At 35.7% G+C, this 24,707-nt stretch overlaps 1 protein-coding gene across 1 annotated transcript in view; it reads left to right on the top strand.

Annotated features, from left to right (window-relative positions):
* The window catches only part of LOC110102194 (glycine--tRNA ligase, chloroplastic/mitochondrial 2), a gene marked incomplete at its 3' end in the record, with an annotated part of 127,639 nt that overhangs the window by 61,319 nt on the left and 41,613 nt on the right, over positions 1-24,707 (top strand). The window contains 2 exon segments of the mRNA XM_020830410.2: positions 3,537-3,608; positions 4,228-4,310. Coding sequence (XP_020686069.1) covers positions 3,537-3,608; positions 4,228-4,310 — 155 coding nt within the window.

Here is a 24,707-nt window from a genome sequence, read left to right as displayed (position 1 = left end):
TTTACTAATACGTCGATAAAAATATAAATCTTTATTTTCATCTAGGGTGCTAAGGTCACTATAGTAAATCTTATTTTCACAATCTTCATTAAAAAGTTTAGCAAAATATCTCATCCATCTTTGTTGAATATCATCTTCTAAGAAAAGTATTTTTGATCTTCATCTTTAATACACTTCACTTGAACTAAATCCTTACTACTCCTATCTCTTTGTTTGGCTAACTTATACATATATCTTTCTCCTTCTTTAGTATCTAATCTATTATATAAATCACTAAAAGCTAATGTCTTTGCATCGCATATTAATTTATAATTAAAATTAATTAATTAATTAATAATAATAATTAATAGAAATAAAATACAATAATCCCTCTCCTTCTCACTCTTGGGCTCCGCAGTGTCACGGGATTTGGCCAAACAAGCGCGCGGAAGGGACCGAATTACCTTCACAGTATGAGCTCCTGTTGTCTCCTCCGATCAAAATGTCCTAACTTCCGAGCCGCAGGAAGGGAAAGTCGTTCAAGGAGCAAAGTCGGACAAGCCACGAAAGAGCTGGAGAAGCAGCGCCAAAGGGGAGAAAGTTATCTTCGGAGTTAGCGAGCACCTGTGTGCTTCCGATCAAAATGTTGTACTTCCGACCCGACAGAGAGGGAATGCCGCCGAATGAGCAAAGTCGAACATCGACGGGAGGAGTCGGAGAAGTGGCGGAAGGGAGAAAGTTAACTTCCACAGCAAACGAGCGCCTGTTCTTGCTTCCGATTAAATGTCGACAACTTTCGATCCAGCAGGGATGGCGTCGGACAGCGAGCGAGCTCCTTGGCTTCCGATCAAAATGTCGTATCTTCCAATCCGGCCGGAAAGTTGTCAAAGGAGCGGGATCGAATTGCAACGGAGGAGCCGGAGATGCAACGCCAAAGGGAGAAGGTTTCCTCACAGCGAGGAAGCTCCGTCATTGGTTCCGATCAAAATATCGTAACTTCCGATCCTAGAGGGAGGGGAAGAGCGAGAGTGACAGAGAGAGATATCGAGAGAGAGGGAGAGTGAGAGCAGGAGAGGGAAATTGAGAGTAAGAGAGCCTGAGCTCTCTCATTTCTTCGGTCTTTTTTGAGGCAGAGGAATCATGTGAAGTCGTGTATAGACCCGTCGTTGACGCACGAAGCCATGATGCGGGATGTGCGAATGCAGGATTTTCGGGATTTTGCGATCGTGTGAGTCAGCGCTGGACATCCTCACAGGTACGCAAAAGAATTTTTTTATTTGCTTTTGGCTGCCGTATAAATTTGGCTAGAATTCTTTTGGTTTTCTTGGAATATTTTTCAGCTACGTGCAGTAAATAAAAGGGTGCAAACGCCTTTATAGGTAGATTTGTTAGTAGAGTCAGGTATCATCCACTTGAAAAATTTGGATCCAACACATACATCTTTCGCTCTTGTTTGTATCTTATATTTTATATAAATTACTAAAAAGTTAAATTCTTTGTATCGCATGTTGCTTTCTTAGAGTACTTTTGGGCTTCTTTATATATTTATTAATTTTTTGTGCTTTTACATCTAAATCAATTTTTTGCGCTTTTACATCTAAATCAATTTTTATAGCAAAGCTTTTTTATTTTGATATTCCTTTTTGCTTATTTTTATTTCATCACTAACTATTTTTACTATTAGGACATTTTCTTTTTTATTATTCAAGTACTTACTTTATAATATTCTTAGTATCAGTAGCTATTTTTTCTCCCATAACATTAGTTTTCTCATAAACCATCTAAATCTCGAGATCTTTAATTTTACTCTCAAAATATTTTTTTTAGCATTTTTTAAATGATCTCATTTTATCTTACTACAACATTTTATATTATTTTTCATGTTTAACCTCTTCATTTTAAGCTTAAAATTAATAAATTATGCTAGGTACAAAAACATTCACTTGAAATAGTTTTATAATTTGGAAGAATTTTATAATTTTTGTAATTTAAACGATCTATTTTTTTGTAAGAAAAATAATCAATCTGAGTTTTAGTATGTCCACTCTTATAAGTGATGAGATACTTCTCTCTTTTCTTAAATAAGGTATTAACAATTACAAAATTAGAAGTTAGAGTTAAATCTGATATGATCCCGCTTCCTTCATTATTCGTGCCAAATTCTAGCCGCTTTGAATGCTTTTAAAATCTTCTATCATTTTACTAACATGTTCATTTAAATATCTTCCAATAAAATCTTTCTTTATGAGATTTTTCTAACAATTTTTTTAAATCATTATAAAATTTTAATTTTGAACACATATCAAAACCTATTTGAGGAGCATAAATACTTATAATATTAATAATCTTTAAATTATAATTTTATCTCCAATTATATTAATTTCTACAACATTATTTTTTAAGCTTTTATTTATAATCATAACTCCATTTCTAGTATTACTCATACCTGAATACCATATTTCGAATCTAAGATATCAATTTCCTTAGCCTTTTCTTCAACTATTTTAGTTTCCAGAATATATATAATATTTATCTTCCGATGAATTATAATATCTAATATCTATTAATTTCATTAATTTGGTGGTAAGAAAATTTATATTCCAAGTTATTATCCTAATTGTATTTTAACGGATTAGCTTTGACCACATTCGTCTATGATGTGGTAACTCTTGCTTATTTAATATTGTACATGGGCATTGGTACAATGACCTTTGCATACATTTCATTATAATTATGTCATATAGTGCGTTGCTTTTAGGGAAAGCCCTAATAGTAACATAATGTATTAAATGATTCATGTTATGAATATTCGTCAAATTTTATATTAACTGTTGACTACCTAGTGCAACCCTCCATTTTTCTCAAACAGGGCATGGGACCCTACAACGATAGTGTTTGAGAGAAACAAGACTATCGGTATTTAAACAAAAGACGATTGTCTGCTAGCTGACTAGAGTTATGATGTTGTACGTTTGCAATGTGTTTTCAATTCACAAGAATATTATGAAAATCTTGACTAATCCTATATAACTGTACAGTATGCTCACTACGCTAAGATAGTGTGGGCTAGTAGGGCGTGCATGATGATTCTTGACTTGAGTTATGATGATGCACATGTGCGTGGTCAAATAAATAATTGTTTATGCTCAAATAAATATTAGAGTATTGTTCAATGTATGTTTGTAATTATCAAATCCGAGTTCACAAAAATTTGGGCTCATGCAGTTAACATTATATATGCCATTTTTTTTTAACCATTTAATTTTTAGATGATTTGTTACAACAACAACATCAAGCCTTTATCCTACTACGTGGGGTTGGCTACATGAATCTTTTTTCTCCATTGTGTCCTATTAAAAGTCAAATTCTCGTTTAAATCTAATAAAGAAATGTCATTTCTAATATTTTCTAACCAAGTCTTTTTAGGTCTACCCTAAACCCTATAATTTGTTCATTCTCTGTGCTTATTTTGGCCGAGAAAACTATTTGATTTTTCGCTTTTCTCCTTCAATTATTCTGGTCAATACAAGACTTATGAGCCTTTAATTTCTGCGTAGGTTTTGGCTGAGGATCTGCCAAATATTTTATCTAAAATATCATTTCCAAAATCAATGCGCTGGAATTCCAAGGTATCTCCCAAAATCTGGTTTCTTATTTAATGCTGGCTCTAACTGCTTGAAACATCTTTTTTATCATCTTTTTGTTTTTGCTTCGATATGAAAAAAAGTATTTATAAAGGCTTTTATTAGCTTGCTAAATTCATAGGCTAACGTGCAGCTAAAGTTGTTTTCAAATCAACACCAATTTCATCAAGGCCCCTTATTATTCGACATCTTTGTGCTCACTGTATATGTGTGCATAAATCTGTCAGATATATTTTGCCCCAGTGAACTTTCAGTTGCAGCATTAAAGTTTTTGTTTTTTTATTGCATGTGATTCAGTAATGAAAAAATATGCGCGTAAAATTAGAAGCATACAAATTGCTGTCTACTATTCTTATGAAGGTGAATGTTTCTCTTGGGATATTGTGACATGAGCGGTCATGATAGTTTGTTATAATATTTTATCTTGAGGTATAATGCATGTCTTTTCGCTGCTTAGATATAATAAAGAATAGAATCAAATAGCATGAATGCAAATTATTCTGGTGCATGCCCTGTGATCCTCTTTTTGGCCATCAATATTTGTGTGTTTTATGTTAGCCTTTAATCGGTTTTTGAAATCTAATTTGATCGGGGTAATTTTCAGGTCATGTTTAGCAGGCCAATTCGCTGGATACTGGCATTACATGGTGATCTTGTTGTTCCATTTATCTTTGCTGGAGTTTCAAGGTAGTGATAGCTTCCTATACATGACCATTTTTGTTTTGTAACATGTTTTTATGTTCTATTTATTTGCAAATTTTACTAGTTCATTATTTTATTATTCTGTTAGCAAGATGCAATAACCATTATGACATGTGTTGATTAAAACCACAGTTTGTAAATTTTAAAATTTTCTATTTGTCTATTTGCATATCAATCCTTGTAATACTTTTAAAATGTAAAATTATACTTGCTTCAGCAACTCTAAAGAGACCTGAAGAAAACATACAAATGCACTGTATCATTATTTTGTCATGACCCAACCTGGACAAAATTCTTTATTTCTTTAAAAGTTTAAAACAAATGATGGCAAACTTTGTTTTATCAACAGCTTCCAGTTTTTCAAAAGAACCACTAATTTATAAGATTTAGTCCTTAAATAAAAACAAGCACGCTATAATTTTAACAATATCCAGTGAAATTAAATACTTATCACTTATAACTCATTGGGGGTGCACAAATTTTCTCCTCTTGCTCATTCAAACCACAGAATCGTTTCCTGTAGTGTTTATCATATAGCAATTGTGATTTATAAATATAACTCAATGGTTAAGTCATAGCTCTAAGCTACAATAGATCAAATGTATTGAAAAATAATGTGTGCTAACCATCATGGATAAATCTATATAGTCATAGATCATTTGTAATTCATTTAAAGATAAGAATGCGAAAAGGAAATGCAATATCTTATGTATATTAATAGCATGAATAGGAAAAAAAGTATGTTTTATCTTATTTTATATCATGCCCCACGCCAGCCCTCCCTTTTTAGTCGATGCGTGACGTAATAGAGAAATTAAACAACCGTTTTAACTTTCCTGAAATATACATCAAAACATTCATCCAGCGGAAATTATATATATATATATATATATATAGCAACATCAAAACATTCATATAGTAAACATCCTTCATATCTCATAGTAATATTTATTGTACAACAGTTCTATGAATAAACATAAATTATAAATTAATCTGATTCTACTTAGTCTCAACCTTTGATGTAGGCACGGGAGGGGTTTTAAGCTTTTTGGGTTCTTTGGTCTTTGGGCTGCTTGTTACCTCTCTGGTTGGGCCTTGGCTGCTTTGGTTTCGAGTTAAAGTCTTGGGAACTACTTGGTTCAAGTTCATAAATGCTTGAGCTAATGTTAGCTCATTAATATGAAAAGGTATTCTTCTTATAAGCTCATTAAGTGGAGTTGAATCCTTGCCTTTTCCCCTTCTTTGTGTCTCATCGGTTTCTTCCTGGTGCTGTTACCCATGGCTACTTCCTTCCCCTTTGTTGGGTGCTGGTTTTGGTCCCTGTGCTGCCCTTTCGGTTCTCCCCTGGTGCTGTTTCCCGTGGCTGCTTTACCTTCCTTTGCCGGGTGCTGTTTCCAGTCCCCTATGCTGCCTTTTTGGTCCTGTTCCGCCTCCCCAGGCTGCTGTTCCGTGGCTGCTTTTTGGGAGCTGTTTTGGAATAAATTCTAGCCTATTTTATGGCTCTTTGGGTGCTATTTTTGGGCAGCCCCTTGGCCTTCCATATTCCCTATTTAAACTGGTTTAAATGGAATGTTATGGTGGCTGTTTGTCTGCCCTTTTCTCCTATATATAGGAGATGTTTTGTATGTTTAGGGAGAGTGTTATAATGTGATTTTTGGAGCCTAATCCTGCGGGTTTCGTCGTGGAAAAGCTTGAGAGCTTGTTCCATTCCTCTCCTCTTCTAGGAAAGCTTGTGAGCTTCTCCTCCTTCGTCTCGGCTCCTTATCTACTTCTTCTATCCGTAAGTCCGAGGCCACTTGTATCCTTCTTCTCAAAGCAAATGAAATGCAAGTTTGAGTTTTTATTATAAAGTTTGTTTGTGTCGTTTGTAAGCGTCAAAGTTTGTAAGTCCGTTTATATTATAAAAAGGGAAGTTGTTTTTGGTTTATTTGTTGTATTTTGTCTAGTTTTTTGGAATTTTGTGTATCTTCTATTTCCTAAGAAGGTTTAGTTTTTGCTTGAAAAAATTAGGGGGTTTTCTCAAATTTTTGCTTGCATCAATTTGGTATCAGAGCCTAAGTTTGTGTCTTCATAGGTATTTTTCGTGTCTTTTTTTAAGTGTTTAAAAAAATGGAAAATCACAAATAACTTGCGAGTTATGCCTTCTTTGAAAGCGTCAAAGTTTAATGCAAGTTTAGGTTTGGCGTCAAAGTTTAATGGAAGCGTCACTAATGAAGATAAATGGACTGTTTGGCTGCCCCTTTTTCTCCTATAAATACTAGGTGTTTTGTCTTAGAAAAAAGAAGTTTATGGTGATAATTTTTGGAAGAAAACCTTTGGGTTTTGTTTGTTAGCTTGCGAGCTATGTATTCCCTTCTCCTTTTTCTAGGATTACTTGTGAGTTATGCCTTCTTTGTCTCAGCTTTTAATCTCCTTTCTCTGTCCACAAGTTCGACGCCACTTGTATCCTTCTTCTCAAACCATGGAAATGCAAGTTTAGGTTTTTATTATATAAGTTTGTTTGTGTCGTTTGTAAGCGTCAAAGTTTGTAAGTCCTTTTATTTTATAAAAAGTGAAGTTGTTTTTGGTTTAAGTGTCATTTTATGTTGTAGTTTGAGTATTTTATGTAATTTCTTTTTATCCTAGGAAGTATTTCTCTTGCTTGCAAAAATTTGGGGCTTTTTCAAAATTTTGTTTGCATCAACTATTTAGTTTTTGCTTGAAAAAATTTAGGGTTTTTCCCAAATTTTTTCTTGCATCAATTTGGTATCAGAGCTTTGGTTGGTGTCTTCCTAGGTTTTGTGTCCTTTTTTTTTTAAGTCAAGATGGATAAACATCAAGTGGAAAGCAATCAAGAAAGTAATCCATCTGCAATTAAAGAATCTATTCCTAAAAGCCAATGGATCTTGCCACAAGAAAATTCTTCAGACTCGATAGAGATCAAACTTCTCAGTATTCAAGAACAACTGCAATTATGTGATGAGAGATTCGAGTCTAAGAAGCGTTCACTTCTAGCAGAATTTGAACGAGAAAAAAAGCCATCAAACGAAAGTATGATATTCTAATCCAAGAATCTGAGATGCTGGATCTCTAAAATTTTGAAGACAATTCATCGGGAGATGAGTATTTTCAACTGGAGGAGAATTGATGTAGGCAAGGGAGGTGGTCTAAGCTTCTTGGGTTCTTTGGTCTTTGGGCTGCTTGTTACCTCTCTGGTTGGGCCTTGGCTGCTCTCGGATTGGGCCTTGGCTGCTTTGGTTTTGAGCTAAAGTCTTGGGAACTACTTGGTTCAAGCTCATAATTGCTTGAGCTAATGTTAGCTCATTAATATGAAAAAGTATTCTTCTTATAAGCTCATTATGTAGAGTTGAATCCTTGCCTTTTCCCCTTCTTTATGTCTCCTCAGTTTCTTCTTGGTGCTGTTACCTGTGGCTGCTTCCTGCCACCCTGCTTGTGCTGGTTTCGATCACTGTGCTGCCCCTTCGGTTCTCCCCTGGTGCTGTTTCCGTGGCTGCTTTACCTTCTTTTGCTGGGTGCTGTTTCCAGTCCCCTGTGCTGCCTTTTTGGTGCCGTTTCGCCTCCCCAAGCTGCTGTTCTGTGGCTGCTTTTTCTCTGGTTTTTGGGAGCTATTTTGGAATAAATTCTAGCCTATTTTGTGGCTCTTTGGGTGCTGTTTTTGGACAGCCCCTTGGTCTTCCATATTCCATATTTAAACTAGTTTAAATGGAATGTTATGGTGGCTATTTGGCTGCCCTTTTCTCATATATGTAGCAGATGTTTTGTATGTTTAGGGAGAGTGTTATAATGTGATTTTTGGAGCCTAATCCCGCGGGTTTCATCGTGGAAAAGCTTGCGAGCTTGTTCCATTTTCCTCTTCTTCTTGGAAAGCTTGCGAGCTTCTCCTCCTTCGTCTCAGCTCCTTATCTACTTCTTCTATCCACAAGTCCGACGCCACTTGTATCATTCTTCTCAAAGCAAATGAAATGCAAGTTTAGATTTTTTTTATAAAGTTTGTTTGTGTCGTTTGTAAGCGTCAAAGTTTGTAAGTCATTTTATATTATAAATGTGAAGTTGTTTTTGGTTTATTTGTTGTATTTTGTTTAGTTTTGAGTACTTTATGTATTTTGTTATATTCTTATCCTAGGAAGATTGTGTGTTTCATTTGCTTGCAAAAATTAGGCTTTCTCCTAATTTTTGCTTGCATCAACCTTATTTTACCCATTCTTATAACAATTACAAGAATTAAATTATGGTGAGTTACAATTCTTAGAAAGATGTGCAATTATAAATCATTATTTAATTGTACAAAAGATATAACTAACATGTAGGGGTAATTATTGCATGTAATCAAGCAATGCCTGTTTTATAATATATCATTAATATATATGAACTGCATAAATGAGTTTTATAAAAAAGAACAATGTAATAATAATATGCTTACTTGAATAAAAAGGCAGAATGCAAACCATGATAAAATTGGGAAATTAATATCATGTCAGTTTTCTTAAACATTTAATTATGTAGATCTTTCATTTAATTCTACCTATTTCTTTTCAAATTTCATGTCATCTCTATCTATTCTAAAAATTTGTTTTGTCAAGGTGTCTAGGTGTAGGACCTCTATAGTCCATAAGCTTCATCATGCTAAGGTTGAATTACCTCCTTTGCATTACTGATAATGAAAAACTGCGTATATTCCAAAATATAATTATTTTTATGAAAATGCTTTTTTAATTTACCCCTTTGTGTAGGAAATGAGTGAAGAAGAATCATGATTGAAAAAGTGTCGCGACACCATTGATTATAGTGCTATAGTAATGGAGTGCTCTAAACAGTGCAGTGATGGAGATGGCCAAAATCTAAGAGAGAGAGAGAGAGAGAGAGAGAGAGAGAGAGAGAGAGAGAGAGAGAGAGGTGTTGAGGCACCAAGGTAGATATGCCATAGCGCAATTTCACCGTTGCATGCCAAATATCCCTAGTGCCATTAATGTTTTAAAAGGTAAAATCGTAAATCAATGCGTTTTGGCTGAGTGAGGTGAGGCGTAAGCCTCGAAGCCGATCGAGGCGTAAGCCTAAAAAATGATAAAAAATAAAGTAATTTATAATTATGAATAATGATAAAAAATTATAAAATATTATGTCAATTGTTAATTTGATGATTTGTTCTAAGATAATATTAGTATATTACTGGAAAAGAAGATTTAAAATAAACTCACTTAAAAATAAAACATCTCTTTAGGATCAAGACCCATTGTAGGCTCATCTTCACTTTTATTGTCTTCAGAAAAATCTTCATAATTAATGTCAAAGTCATCCTCAAACTTTTTTTCATTTATAATATTTTTTCCTTTATCCCCTATATCAGTTAATATTTCATTAGCTCTAGAATGAAATAATAATATTATAAAAAATAATTCATTATATTTAAGAATACATTTGAATTTTTTTGAAGCTCCAATCTCACTTTATTTCTTTCTTTTATATACATGAGTAGTTGCTTCATTGTCTTCATTGACATGAGTTTCTGTTTCTGCTTCAACTTCAGAAACATCAATATTCTTAGGATTAACCCATTCATCATCAGATTGTAAATCATCAACAAGTAAAGGATCAATTTCATTTTCATTGCTTCCTTGCTTCTGTAATTTGAGATATCTATCTTTTAGCTTTTTGTTAAACATAACATAAACTAATTTGTTCATTCGATCTGTCGTCAATCAATTTCTTCTCTTAGTATGAATTTGATTGAAGATGCTCCAATTATGCTCATATGTAGATGCCGAACATGTTTGACTAAGAACTTTAACTGTAAAAGCTTTCAATTCAGGAACATCATATCCAAACTGACTCCACCAACGTTCTACATGAGAATGAATAGTATTTTTATGAATATTGGTTGAAGTAGAAGACTTGAACATAATTATTAAAATTAAAAATTTAAATATACAAATTATAAACATACCAGGAGTTCGTGTTTTGTAGCATGCTTGTGTTGCTCTAAATCCAAACATTTCATTCTTTAAATGAAATTCTTCAAGTTGATCATTCATTTTGAGGTAGTCTTCTTCATAAATTAGTCTATCCATACATGCATACAAACCTGTTTTCACCTCTTTATCAACATGAAAGTCTTTATCATAATGAAATTGAGAGTTTAAATAGTATGCTGAAATATGTAAGTGTTGGTGTAATTGACGATCTCACTTTTCATCTATAATATCTCATATTTCTTTGTAGGCACTTTCTTGACCTTCCAAATCTTTTGCAATATCTTCTTTAGCCCTATTCATTGTTTCATAAATAAACCCCATAGCCAGGGCCCTCTTATCATCAACCATTCTAAGTACCTTAACTAATGATGCTGTTGTTTGCAAAATATAATTTGTACTGTACCAAAATGAATCATCTTTCATAATAATTTTTTTACCTGTTTTCCTTCTTGTTTTTTTTCCCATGAACTTTTATCCCATTCTTCAGAAGCAAACATAGCTTCCAAAGGTTGCCTTAACTCCTTGAATAACTACAATGTTAAATATGTAGTAGCAAATCTCGTAACAGCAGGTTTAATAATTTCCTTGTCAGTGAATTTTCTCATCGAATTGGATACCCAAGAATGATTGTATATGAACTTAATAACGAAATTGGCCTTCAATAGGGCTGATTTATGGCACTTTTTTGACCTCTCAAATCTTTTGCAATGTCTTCTTTAGCCCTATTCATTGTTTCATAAATAAATCCCATAACCGAGGCCCTCTCATCATCAACCATTTTAAATACCTTAACTAATGATGCTGTTGTCTGCAAAATATAATTTGTACTGTACCAAAATGAATCATCTTTCATAATAATTTTTTACCTGTTTTTCTTCTTTTTTTTTGCGCATGAACTTTTATCCCATTATTCAGAAGCAAACATAGCTTCCAAAGGTTGCCTTAACTCCTTGAATCTCTTCAATATTAAATATGTAGTAGCAAATCTCGTAACAACAGGTCTAATAATTTCCTTGTCAGTGAATTTTTTGTCAGTGAATTTTCTCATCGAATTGGATACCCAAGAATGATTGTATATGAACTTAATAACGAATTTGGCCTTCAATAGAGCTGATTTATGCTGAGGCAACTATCCCAACCTCTCAAGCATTAAATCAATGCAATGTGTAGCACAAGGAGTCCAGCAATGGTGAGGCCTCTTCTCCATTAACATTCTTCCTGCAGCTTTATATGCACTTGCATTATCAGTAACAACTTGTACTACTAAAGTATCACTCACTTCCTCAACAACTTCATCCAACATCTCAAACAGTAATTATGCATCCTTTATAAAACTTGAAGCATCCACTGATTCTAGAAAAATTGTTCTATATAGATTGTTAACCAAGAAATTAGTAATACTTCTATGTCGAATATCTGACCAACCATCTGACATTATTGTGACTCCTGTCTCAATCCAAGTCTTCTTAACATCATCCACAATTTTTGAAGTTGTTTTGACCTCCTCATTCAGCATCCAAGTCCTCAGTTCATACATGCTTGGAAGTTGTAGTCCTCTTCCATAGCTTCCAATAGATCGTAACATATTGATCCATGACGGACTCCTAACAACATTAAATGGAATCCCATTTTCATAGATGAATCTGGCGATATCCAAACAAACTCTGTTTCTGAGTTCTTTTGTAGCAGTAGGAGGCTGAAGATCCTGAGTGTTTATGTTATCCTCGTCATCAATATTTATCATAAATCTATCCATGGGATCCCGAGTGCCTCAGTTAGAAGAAACTAAATGGCTTCCACTACTGGAACCTTCATGCTGTAATCCATATTAAGAAGAGTTTTCTATCATCTTTTTCATATTTCTTTGTGTGACCTCCTTTGTGGTGGCAAACTTCTTTAAATAATATGTACATTCCTTTTTCACCTCATCAGGTACTTTCGCACATGGTCCCACATTGACATGAGTGCAGGCTAGATGATTCTTCAGCCTCTTGATGCCACTAGTTATGCATTTCTCACAAAAATTACATTTGATGTAAACATATCCCTTCTTTGCGCCTCTGCCTGACACTTCAACTTGAGTTCCATATTTTCAAACAGGTTCTTTCTTTTTTGTGTCACTAGTCATGCTAATAATTTATAGAAATAAATAATCAACATCAAATTATTGATATATACAAAATTTTTATTTATTCACAGACAAAGAAATCACAACACAAAATCAATAATATGATAGATTTTAACAATTATTTGTATTACCAATAATAAGACAACATGAATACAACAATATACCGGTCTGCCGGGGTCCAAGGGGGCGCTGCCCTCTGGCGGGGTTTGACCGAGCATGTACCTAACGGTCGGGGGTCAAGGGGCAGCACCCTTGCGGGGGTTTCCCCCGGAACAAAATTTTATTGTATGAGTAATTTTGAAATTCTGATTGTTTTTAAAGTTCGTAAGTTGTATGGAAAGATACCGAGCAGTACCGAGCATGTAATTAAAGGTACCGAACATGTACCGCTCGGTACCGAGCATATACTTGCTCGATACCGAGCGGTACTGGCTCGGTACCAATTTACCTAGCGGTACCGAGCATGTACCTGCTCGGTACCAAGCAGGTCTCGATACCGAGCATATACCTGCTCGGTACCGAGCATGTACTGAGCGGACGAATGAAAGAAATCCGAATCAGGAGTTATTCAAGCTTTCGTTACTGCACGTCAAAGTCAAGACCCATAACACCGCTTACCTGCTCTTTCGACCTAACCGAGGTCTGAATGTTTCCTGCACTCACAACTTTTGCTTCGTTTCCTGCTTTCGAAATCGTTATTGCTTTCGGCTTCATTTCCTACGTCGTCTCCTTCCGACTTTGTCTCCTGCACTCACGGCTTCGTCTCCTTTCCTCACGGCTTCGTCTCTTTCCCTCATGGCTTCGCCTCCAGTTCGCCTTTCAATTCTCACAGGAAGCCCTAATCCTATACGCGAATACGTGAACACAAATTGGCTGCGTCATATTTACATATATATCGAAGAAAAAATTTCGAGGCGGTGCCTCGTACTGCCTCGAGGCGTTACACTCTGATGCGTACGCCTCGTGCGAAAAAATCGTAAGCTTCGCTAGATGGTTCGAGGCGTAAGCCCCGATATGCATGACTTCCGCCTCGACTTGGCGCGACTCAATGCAGATGCCTCGTCCGCTTTTTTAATGGTTGAGCGCCATGGCATTGATAGTTAATGACGATTAAAGCGAGCCGATGTGATGATACATGAATTGACACGTCGATTCAGTTCAACGCCGCAACCAAAATCCAAGCAACACCATAACACTTGAAGTGCCACAACGCCACACAAGTTAGTGCTGCGATGCTTGGACAATTAGTTTTAAAATGTATAAATAGGTGACTTGTTTCTCATGTAAAGGGGGGAGGTATGTTATGGGAGAGTGTGGACAATGAGTGTATTTTCTTGTGAGTTGTCAGTGTGTGAGAAGGAAGGCTAATATTTAGGGTTTAGATAGTGGGACCAGATATGATCAGATCCAATTTATAGTAGCCTCCTTGGATGATATTGGTTTTATCCCTCTTCTCTTTTACTATTTTTTCCTATTTTTATGGGTAGAAAAATAGTTTGTAATTGTTGTTTAAAGCATGTTCAATAGTTAAAATGTACTTTTCTTAACTAGTGGTGTATTGATTTCTATGCATGTTCAAGGAATAGATTATCTCTTTAGAAACAATGTTATGTTTCATATTTCCTTATGTTTAATTTAACCGTGTAGTTGGCCTCTCAGTTTTTAAAATCAAGTGTGACCTATGATCTCAATGGAGGTGTAGTAGAATCAACAACATAAATTTTAATAAGAGTTAATTATACCTAGACATAAGCTTATTTAATATTTTGAATCTTAATGAGATATTCAAAAATGCAACAATAGTTACAATTTGGATGAAGTCTACAAAGATAAAAGATTACTATTTCTTTGATCAACATTAACTTGTCGTAATCTATATTTTTGATTTGCATAAAATTAAGATCATTATTAGTTTAGAAATTTTATATAATTATAAAAAAGAAAAACTCTAATAAATTTTAGGGTAGATTTACTTTTGTTAGTTCACTTTTATCTGGAAAAATAACTTGTAATGGTTTGCAATTATGTAATCAGCTTTTCAAATTAGATTTAAATTAATCCTCATGAGAACACAACTCAACTCATCCTTTTATTATTTTGTTGCAGCATGTATATTTACGTATAAAGCCGTAATTTCTATATTCTTTTATAATACTTTGTGGTCTCATCAAAAATTCTTTGGCGCTATTGCCGGGGATTTAAAAGCTGTTTTGAGCAAGTTGGTATTAGTTCTAATAATCACTAGTTTGTCCTGTTATTTTCAGTTCTTGTTATTATACTATTGCGTATGTTCAACCATGTTTAGGTTTATATTACCATCTTGTCTCGTGAAAAATTTAGAATAGCAAAAGAATGAAGTTGAGGACCAAATCATTTTTAGGCTCAAATCTAAGGGACTTGGATGCTTTTTAACTTGATATTTTCAATTGAATGTACATAACTGGCAGGGCGATTCACTGATCCGTAGTTGAACATCTTTCTTAGATATCAGTTGTTAACTATTGAACGAAAACTTTTTGCTGTAAACAACTATCTCAATAGTTTAAAATTTTTAAATCGTGTTTCAAATCTATGAATTTTCGATTGGCTGCTTTTGCTACATTTAAGTATTTTGACTTTTTTGAACTTTTAATCATAGTGATGAAGGTATTGTTAAGAAACTTGATTTATTCAGTAAGCCTAGGGTTGTTTTTATTTCTGTTTTGACGGCATTGGCTCATTTACAGATAAGACATTTGGATGCCATCTTTTAAACAATTTATTTAAGTGAAGGACAAATAAAATTCAAACTTGTTATTAAACATATTGTTTGATCTTTCCTTTAGAATTAAGTACAGAAATTAGAAACCCCCTATTATGTAGAACCGGGGGGGGGGGGGGGGGGGGGGGTGTGCAGGGTGATAAAATAAATTAAAGATCTAAAATTCGATCTCAGATTTCCCTTAATTAATAGATTTCAATTTGAAATTTAAACAAGAAAAGAAGGGAGGGAAGAGGAGAATTAATTATCTCCTTAATTAGGGCCTTTAATTAGGGAGGAAATAATTAGGATATAGGAGAGAGAAGGCCGACAAATGAGGGGGTGTCCAGATTCGATGTATGTGGACCCTTGGATACATACATCGAATGTGATTGGAAAAAAATAAATATGAATTTAAAATTCAGAATTGGAGAGATTGGGGGGGGGGTTCTAAAATAGATTAACTAATCCGGAAAGATTTTGAATTTATTTGAATTCAAAATAAAAGACTTTCCAAATTAATCATTTGCTAGATTAAGAAAATAATTATGAAGCAATTTGAATTTGGAAATCAATGGGTTGTGGAGGAGAGAGGCCGGCGGCATGGTGGAGTGGACTAGGGCTTAGGGAAAGGGATTTAGAGATTGCCTTATTTAGTATCTTAATTTAGGAAGAAATAATTTAAATCAAATCCAGTTAGACATTTAATTGGATTTAATTTAAATAACTTTCATATACTGGAGAACCTAATTTAGGAAACAAATTCAAATTCAATTTTGATGCTAAAATTGGGGAGGCTAAAGTAGGAAGGTCATAATTGAAAGAGGGAATTGAGGATCCTATGGGGAAAGGTTGGATAGGTCGGCGGTTAGGGGAAAACTGGCTGGAGCTTTGGGATCCGACGAGGAGGAGGCTAGCGGTGGAGGTTAGGCCATGGACTAGGGTGGTGGGGAAAAAGATGGGTGGTAGGAAGCCTGCGTCTAGGGGAAGATTTAGCCAACGAATAAAGATAAAACCGTGAGCCCGGATGCTTCTTACAGCTGACGGGTAATGCGCTGCCCTTTACCAAGGGACTTCAAGCCACGAGCCCGGCGCCATCCTGCAGCTGGTGGAAACTATGATTCCCTCCCATGGGGATATCACTAAAGTCCTATCCAAAGAACAAGAGTGCAGAACAACTTTTTTATTAAAACTCCATCATATTAATACAAGAGCAAGAGCCTCTATATATAAGCCTTAAAAGAAACTAATATACAAATTTGCCCATTGGGTTTACATAAGATAAGACTCTTAAGGAAGGGTAAAAATGAAAAATGAATAATTAAATAAAAAATACAATTAATAAACTAAGATAAAAATGGAGTGATCTTAGCCGTCGATCTTCGTATATTCCTTTGATTAACATCCACCATCAGATGTCCGCATCATTCTCCTGGGATGGAAAAGAGCTCGACTCCGTCGAGTTCGAATCCCGAGTAATCATGCTCTGATAACAAACTGATGTAGAACGGAGGGGGGGGGGTAATAAAAAAATTAAAGATCTCATATTTTCTTTAATTAATGGATTTGAATTTGAAATTCAAACCAGAAAGAAGGGAGGGAAGAAAGGAATTAATTATCTCCTTAATTGGGGCCTTTAATTAGGAAGGAAATCATTAGGATAGAGGGGAGAGAGGGGCCAACCAAGTGAGAGGGAAGGATGAGGTGTTGTTGACCCGTAAAAAAAAAATGAAAATAAAAGTACCTGTCGTGTGCCGAATTCAGCACATCGCCGACATGTCCGTGTCTTTTCTTCCCACGATCACCCGCACGACTCATAAAAGTCGTTAAAAACACGAAGCAATGGGGCTCTCTCACTCTCGATCGCTCTCCCGCTCTGATCTCTACTCTCCTGCTCTCGCTCTCTTCGTCCTGTGAGATCGAAAGTTACGACAGTTTGATCGGAACCAGCAACGGAGCTTGCTCCAGCTCCTCGTGGTCGCTCGGCTTCGCTCCTTCGACTCTCTGTCAAATCGGACGTTACGACACTTTGAGCGGAAGCAGCAAACGGGAGCTCACTGTGAAGTTAACTTTCTCCCTTCTAGCACACTTCCTTGCCTCCTCCGTGCGGACCGACCCCACTCCTCCGGCGATCCACCTCCGACGCCGTCCCTTCCCATCGAATCGGAAGTTCGGCACTTTGATCGGAAGAAAGAACGGGAGCCGCTCGGTGTGAAGGAAACTTTCTCCCTTTGCCTCGTTTCTTCGGCTCCTTCAGGGCTATCCGATTTTGCTCATTGGACAGCATTCCCATCCAGTTGGACCGGAAGTTACACCATTTTGATCGGAGGATTGACGGGAGCTCGCTGGTGGTGAAGGTAACTTAATCCCTTTCGTGTGCTTCTCGGCCAAATTCCATAAACCCGTCGAATTGAGGGATTTTAAAAAAATATTATAAATATTTAATTAGAATTATTTTAATTAATTCCAATTAATTAATTAATTATTATTTTTAATTGATTATTATAATTAATTATATTTAATTTTAATTAAAAATATTATAATTAATCTAATTAATTATAATTAAAATTAATTTTAATTAATTATAATTTATAAATTAATTATTATTATTAATTAATTATAATTTATTAAGATTAATTAATTTTAATTAGTTATAATTAATTATAGATTAATAATAATTAATAATCTTTAATAAATTTTAATAAAATTTAATTAATTATACTAATAATTATAATTAGTTATATATAATTAATTAAAAATAATTTGTTGATTAATTATAATTAATTAATATTAATTATAATTTATTAAAAGAGGGCCCTTTTGCCTCGTCTCCTCCCACGAGCCTCCTTTGCCTCGGTCCACGAGCCACCTCCGGACTTCAAGGTATAAATTTCTAACTTAAGCCCCGTCCTCGACGTTTGCAGCGGACCGGGGAACCACCTATACGCGCTCTTGTAGCACGGTAGGAGGGAGCCTGGTGTGAAGCATACGACGAGGCGGGTAAGCCCTATACACGCTCTTGTATCGTGGTGGGGACGGTCCTCGACCTCGACACCGACACCGCCGACGAGAGGTATGATGTTCCAAGTCCCATTCTCGATGTTTGCAGCGGACCGGTGAACCACCTATACGCGCTCTTGTAGCACGGTAGGAGGAAGCCTGGTGCGAAGCATACGAGGAGGTGGGGAAGCCCTATCACTCTCTTGAGCGTGGTGGGGAGAGCAGCTGGTGTTCTGCTGTACGGGTACTGCTGAAGGCCCCATACACGCTCTTGTAGCGTGGTGGGATGAAAATTTGTACGGCCGCGGTGTATGAGGACACCTACCATACACGCTCGAGTAGCGTGGTGGGAAGGCCCAGCTCCCCTATTTTCCCCCAAACGGGGGATATGCCGAAGTGTTGCCGAAATTTTCACTGAAATGTACAAAGACTTGAACAATAAGAAGACCTTCTTGGGCAACAATATAGAAGACCTGTACTTGAACATAAATGTGCAGAACTTGAGGTAAATGAGCAGAGGACTCGTATGAAGAACAGAGGACTTGGGGACCTAAATCAGAACAAAATTCTAAATGATTTCTAAGGATCAAAATCAAACGAAATAAAATCAAATTGAAGCCAAATTCAAATCAATCAAAACATGAAAATGAACTTGCAAGGACTTCAAAAAGACTATGAACAATCAACTTGGAAATGTACTCTAAGCTCATATTTGAACTCGGGCTATATGACATAAAGTGGGGACTTATGAACTTGATGAATTCAAGTCTGAATGAAACTGAAGATCCAAACACATGCAAAGATCAAAATTTGGACCACACACGGGAAACTTAAACTATAAGACCTTGATGCATGGACTCCTACAACAATCCCTACAAATGCCTGTTGATTGAGAAGGCAACACTTCTACTAGATAGTCAAAGACCCGTCCCCTATAAATAAGTACAATCATCAGACCACCTGAGATTGGTGAAAGGTGGATATGGTGTAGGGACAACTGCTCTTCTACAAATACATATAGAAGGTCGTAGTGGATACAATAGTCTTCCGTCATCAAGCACAAGCAACTTGTGGATAGCAACAGCGAGTACTTCGTAAGCATAACAAACCACTCTGGGCACAAGTACAAGTATATCCTACGACAATCCCTACGAATACTCCTAAGAGCTCGTAGTGGATATAATGGGTCCCTACAAATGAGTACAAATCACTTGTGGATAAAAACAGTGGGTATGTCGTAGGTACAATGAACCACTGTGGGTACAAGTACAGATATCACCTACAACAGTGGTGATCAAGATCTACAAGTATGTTGAGTATAAGGGCAACTCGATGTACAAAAAGTACACTCCCTGACAGGATCGAAAAGGAAATTTGAACAATTTAGAACCAAACTTCCTGGTGTTCCAAAGTCTCTCTTTTTAGTTCTATAATTAAGAAGAGAATAGCTCTGGTACCCATAAACACCAGAAATAATAAGTTTACTACACTGAAGATCCTAAAAGGAGTTCTCCCCAAATCAGCAGTCATTGACTCTAAAGTCCAGAAAATAACTTCCCCGGTGATTGAGAAAGGGGAGTCAACATCAAAACGCCACGCCACCGGATCTGCAACCCTTGTATAAGCAGACAGAAGGCGTCAACAAGATCTGAAATAAATACTCCTGCACGTACACTATAAATTTTATACACATAGGTACACCAAAAGGGTATATAAAAATCACTCGCATGGGCCCCGGCGAGCGTGTTATTAGTGCACACGTGACGCCTAGGGATGCTGCGCGGGTCGATAAGTGAATTCTAGTTCGAACCGGATCCTTCTATACGGACCAATAGAAGTCGACAGGGTTCGAACCTTTAAACGAATACACAGTTGTAACGACCAGTGTATTTGTTTCAATATATTCATATTAGGCCTTCAAGGCCTACAGTCAAAAGAATTCACTAAGCAAAAGGCATAAAGCCTATGAAACCCGATCCTCCTTAGTAGATAAATAGGAGTAGACAGGGTTCAAAATATCGAATAAATATGCGGTCATGAATTTGACCATAATATTTATTTTGTACATTCATTATTCGGCCTTCAAGGCTTTCAGCAAAGAAAATTCACAAGCAAAGGCATAAAGCCTACGAGGAACCCGATCCTCGATCAACAACCTGGTCGAGATGATAGGGTTCAATCAACTAAAGTGGAAATGACCCCAAACACCCCGATGATGGCCGCGTTGATTGAAGATCTCAACCGGAGGGATTCACAAATATTTTCAAATACCTCCAAAAAGTTCCACCCAAAATCCCAGAAATATCCAAAATCAATCCCAAAATTCAGATATTTAAAAACTGAAATCTATCCATCAACGCTTAAAGCAAAATCCATCCACCCTCCGCAACAGTTTGCTGAGGTGGATAAATTCAAATATAACTTCAGCTCACAAAGAGCAAAATGCCTAGTCGATAATATCACTATGATCCATTCTCAAAATAATCTCCTGCCATTAAGGACGTGGTATGTGTCCTCTAACTGGCGGTTTGACGCCAAATGGCACCGCAGGATAAACGGTTATGACCCAAGGCCCTCTGAACCGAGTGGTTTTGCCGCCAAATGGCACCACGAAATAACGGTTATGGCCAGAGCCAATACGTTCCTTATTGGCATCATATGAATCAATAGGATATGATCGATATGACACGAAGCCCTCTGTCAGCTAAGATGGATTCAAATTTGTCCCCTTAGACAAACATTCACCCCCAGTCTACAAGGTCCCCTTGGACGAAGCAACCCATGGCTACCGACAAGTATCTTTCTGTCAGGTTGGGTCGACTACCTCCTCTGACTAAGTAGACCAGGGACCACGATGGCCGGGGACGACGGAACCATGGGATCTTGATTGGGTCCATCATCCATTCCCCCACCATCCGCTTTAAGTGAAAGATGGTGAAATTTCTATTTTAAATATCAAATTCTCCAATCATTTCAAATGTCCATTGCTGCTAGTATATGCCAGATAACACGTATTTTATACGTATCTGATTGACGACTAGCCTTAATCGAAAGTTTTCTCTCGTGATTGGGAGGGGTAATTAACTATAGGGGCTTGCGCTTATAGGAAACGAGAACTCAGATCATAAAGTCCTCACAAAATGAGGGCTAAATCTCTGGGTAGTGTCTTATCTACAAACCCATTTTCCTTCTAAAATTTACTCCGGAACTTATTCCGTAACTCCCCTGGACGAAGAAAAAGGAAAGCGCGGGGCTGAATTTTCGGAGCCCACAGGTGTCTAGGTTCAATGAATGTGAATCAAGCATTAATTGGGATTGAGAATTAAATATGTAATTAATTTTAGATTTGGAGGGATTGGAGGAGCTTCCTAAAATGGATTTATTAATCCAAAAAGGTTAATAAAATTCAAATCTATTTGAATTCTATTTAAGAAGCTTTCCAAATTAACAATTGACTAATTTAGGAAAGTAATTGAATTTGAAATTCAAACTTGTGGATGAGGAGGGACCGGCGGCTTCAAGGAGGGGAGGGGTTTAAGAGAGGGAAATTAATGCTTGCTTGAATTAGAATTTTAAATTAGAAATGATTGCTTTAATTCCAACTCTATTCAAGATTCAAATTGGCATGAATTTAGGAACTTTCATAAAATATAGATTCTCATTTTAGGAAAAAAATTTAAAATTCAAATTTATTTGAATATTAAATTAATTTTTCACGAAATAAGAAGGGCTCGAATTGGAAGGTTTTGAATGCAAGATTTGAATGGGTAGAGCCAAGGGAAGGAGGAGGTGTGGGGGGGAAGGGGAGGGTTGTGGGGAAGGGGACCGACGCTTAATGGAGGGGATGGGGTTACCAGCTAGGAGGTAGTGGTGGAGTGGACGATGGGTGGAGGAGGGGAAGAGGGAAGCTTGGTCTGCGGCTATGGAGGGGGTATGGCCGGCGGTTAAGGGAGAAGGACAAAAGGATTTCAGGGAAAGAAAGATAAAATCGTGCGCCTGGACGCTTCCTGCGGCTGACGGGTGATACGTTGTCCTTCACCAAGGGAGTTCAAGCCATGAGCCCGGACCCATCATGCAGCTGGTGGCTACCATGATTCTCTCCCATGGGGATCTCACTAAAATCCTCTCCAAAGAACAAGAGTGCAAAACAATTTTTTTATTAAAACTCCATCATACCAATACAAGAGCAAGAGCCTATATATAGGCCTTAAAAAAACTAAAAGACAACTTTTTCCCTTGTGCTTACATAAGACAAGACCCTTAAGTAAGGGTAAAAAAAAAGCATAATTAAATCAAAAATACAATTAATAAACTAAGATAAAAATGGAGGAATTTTGGCCGTCGATCTTCGTCTATTCCTTTGATTAACATCCACCGTTAGATGTCTGCATCACCCTAAGAGAGAATTTACGTGTAAAATGTTATTTTTCTCAATATAGATGTTCACTAGTTATCGAGAATGTCCTTTGCAAGTTTAAAGTTTCCCCAAGTGTTTGATATAGTTATGTTGAAAGTTAGGGCACAATAGGTACTCATTTTAAATTCGTTCAAATCTTGAAATTTTAGTTCTAAAGATGAAATTATTAATCTTTCTTTTGATAAGGCTTTAGTAGGTTTTTTTTTTTAACACCAAATTTATGTTTGATGACATTAGGGTTATCGTAGAGAAACTCAACCAATGTAGCATATCTATGACTTAATTTTCATTTTGTATTGATAAGCTTAAAGGATATGATGATCTAAATTGATAATTAATTCCCTAGCTAGTATCTCAAAAATTGGATGACAGTATAAAATTCCTCATCATATGAGGAATATTAATGCTTTGCTTCATTTATTATTTCACTAAAAATGTTATATTGTTTTTGACATAATATTCCTTTAATTCTATTTCAAGATGCATGACAAGTTACCTCAAAGACTTTAGAGAAATCATAATTTGGATTGGGGTAGAAGATATCAAAACCGTAATTTGATCTAATAAGGCTTTTTCTGTGCCTAGAGTTCAACATAATTTATCAAATTTTAATAGGGTAATTATTGGAGTTGCAATTGCACTAATGTTTTCTGTCTTTTTGATGAATCACCTATATAAAGTGGCTAAGCCATAGAAACTTCTAATGTTAGTGAAACTCTTTGGTGTTGGCTAGCATGAACGCTTTAATATTGACATGATTAGGTTTCATTCTAATAGTGGAAAGGTCAAATATGAAAAAATTACAAAAGTTTATAAATAAAGATTTCTTTGTCAAATTGATGTATAAATTTTCGTTCCTTAAGAGTCTCAAAACATGCCCAAGATTTTACAAGGGGTTGTTCACTTGAGCTAAAAATCAAGATGTAATCAGAGTAGACTTCCAAAATTGTCTATAACAGGCTCAAGGATTTTATTCATTGACCTAATGAATGTGCTGAAGGCATTAGCGAGTTAGAAGGGTACGGGCAACCATTTATAAAGCCCGTCGAGTTTTTTTTTTTTTAAATTTCATTCATCCTTTGATCAAATTTGAATTTGGTGATGACAAACTTTTCATATTTAACTTTAGAAAATAATTTGCCCATATGATCAAATCTAACATGTTGTCTAATTGATAAATAGGAAATCTATATTTAACAATAACTTTTTTATAACTCGACTATCAGCACACATTTGTCATATTCTATTTTTCTTGGGAGTTATTACGGTTGGGATAGCACAAGGTTTAAGACTTTCCTGTACAAAACATTCTTAAATAATTCCTCAACTTTTCTCTTTTAGTGTGTTTACTAGGATTTATTCTATAATGTGGAAGGTTGGGAAGTTGTTAACTTGGAAGTCTATAGCATGTTGAATTGTTCTATGAGGAGGTAGTTTATTAGACATGTGAAAATCAAAATGTCATCAAAGTATATAGCTAATTTTTTTTTATAAAGCGTTTAAGGGCAATAATCATTTCCTAATGAATATGCTAGGGGCATTGGAGTATCCAAATGATATGACTAGCCATTTATAAAGCTTGTAGGATGTCAAAAGTTATTTTTTTATTTATATACCAATTGGATCTACTGATAACTACTTTTCAGCTCGATCTTAGATGCAAAATTTGTCATGAGATCAAATCTAACTTTTCGTATAATTGAGGAATAGAAAATCTATATTGTTTAGTAATTTTATTTATAGCCTTACTGTCAACACACATTTGTCTTGTTCTTTTTGTCATAAGAGTTAGTAAGGTAGGGATAGTGTATGGATTAAGAATTTCTTGTACAAAACTTTTCTTAGGTTAATCCACAATATGTCTATTGATTTCAATATGTTCAATGGGATTCATTTTATAATAAAGATGGTTGGGAAGATGATAACATAAAGTAAATCAGTAGCATGTTGAATGATTCTAATAAGGGAAAATTCATCAAGATGTTTTTTAAGGCAATATCACTAAACTTAGAAATGAGTGGGAAGATCGAAATAGGTATATGAGTCTCATCAAAATCCAGAGTTTTTTTCCTTTATATGAAATAACTAAAAAGGACTTTGATAAAAAATTTCTTTTGCAAAGTTTCAA

The sequence above is a fragment of the Dendrobium catenatum genome, unplaced genomic scaffold, assembly GCF_001605985.2.
Source record: "Dendrobium catenatum unplaced genomic scaffold, ASM160598v2 fragScaff_scaffold_132, whole genome shotgun sequence".
Taxonomy (NCBI): domain Eukaryota; kingdom Viridiplantae; phylum Streptophyta; class Magnoliopsida; order Asparagales; family Orchidaceae; genus Dendrobium; species Dendrobium catenatum.
Note: the sequence above shows the minus strand (reverse complement) of the source record. Positions and strands in the feature narration are given on the sequence as shown.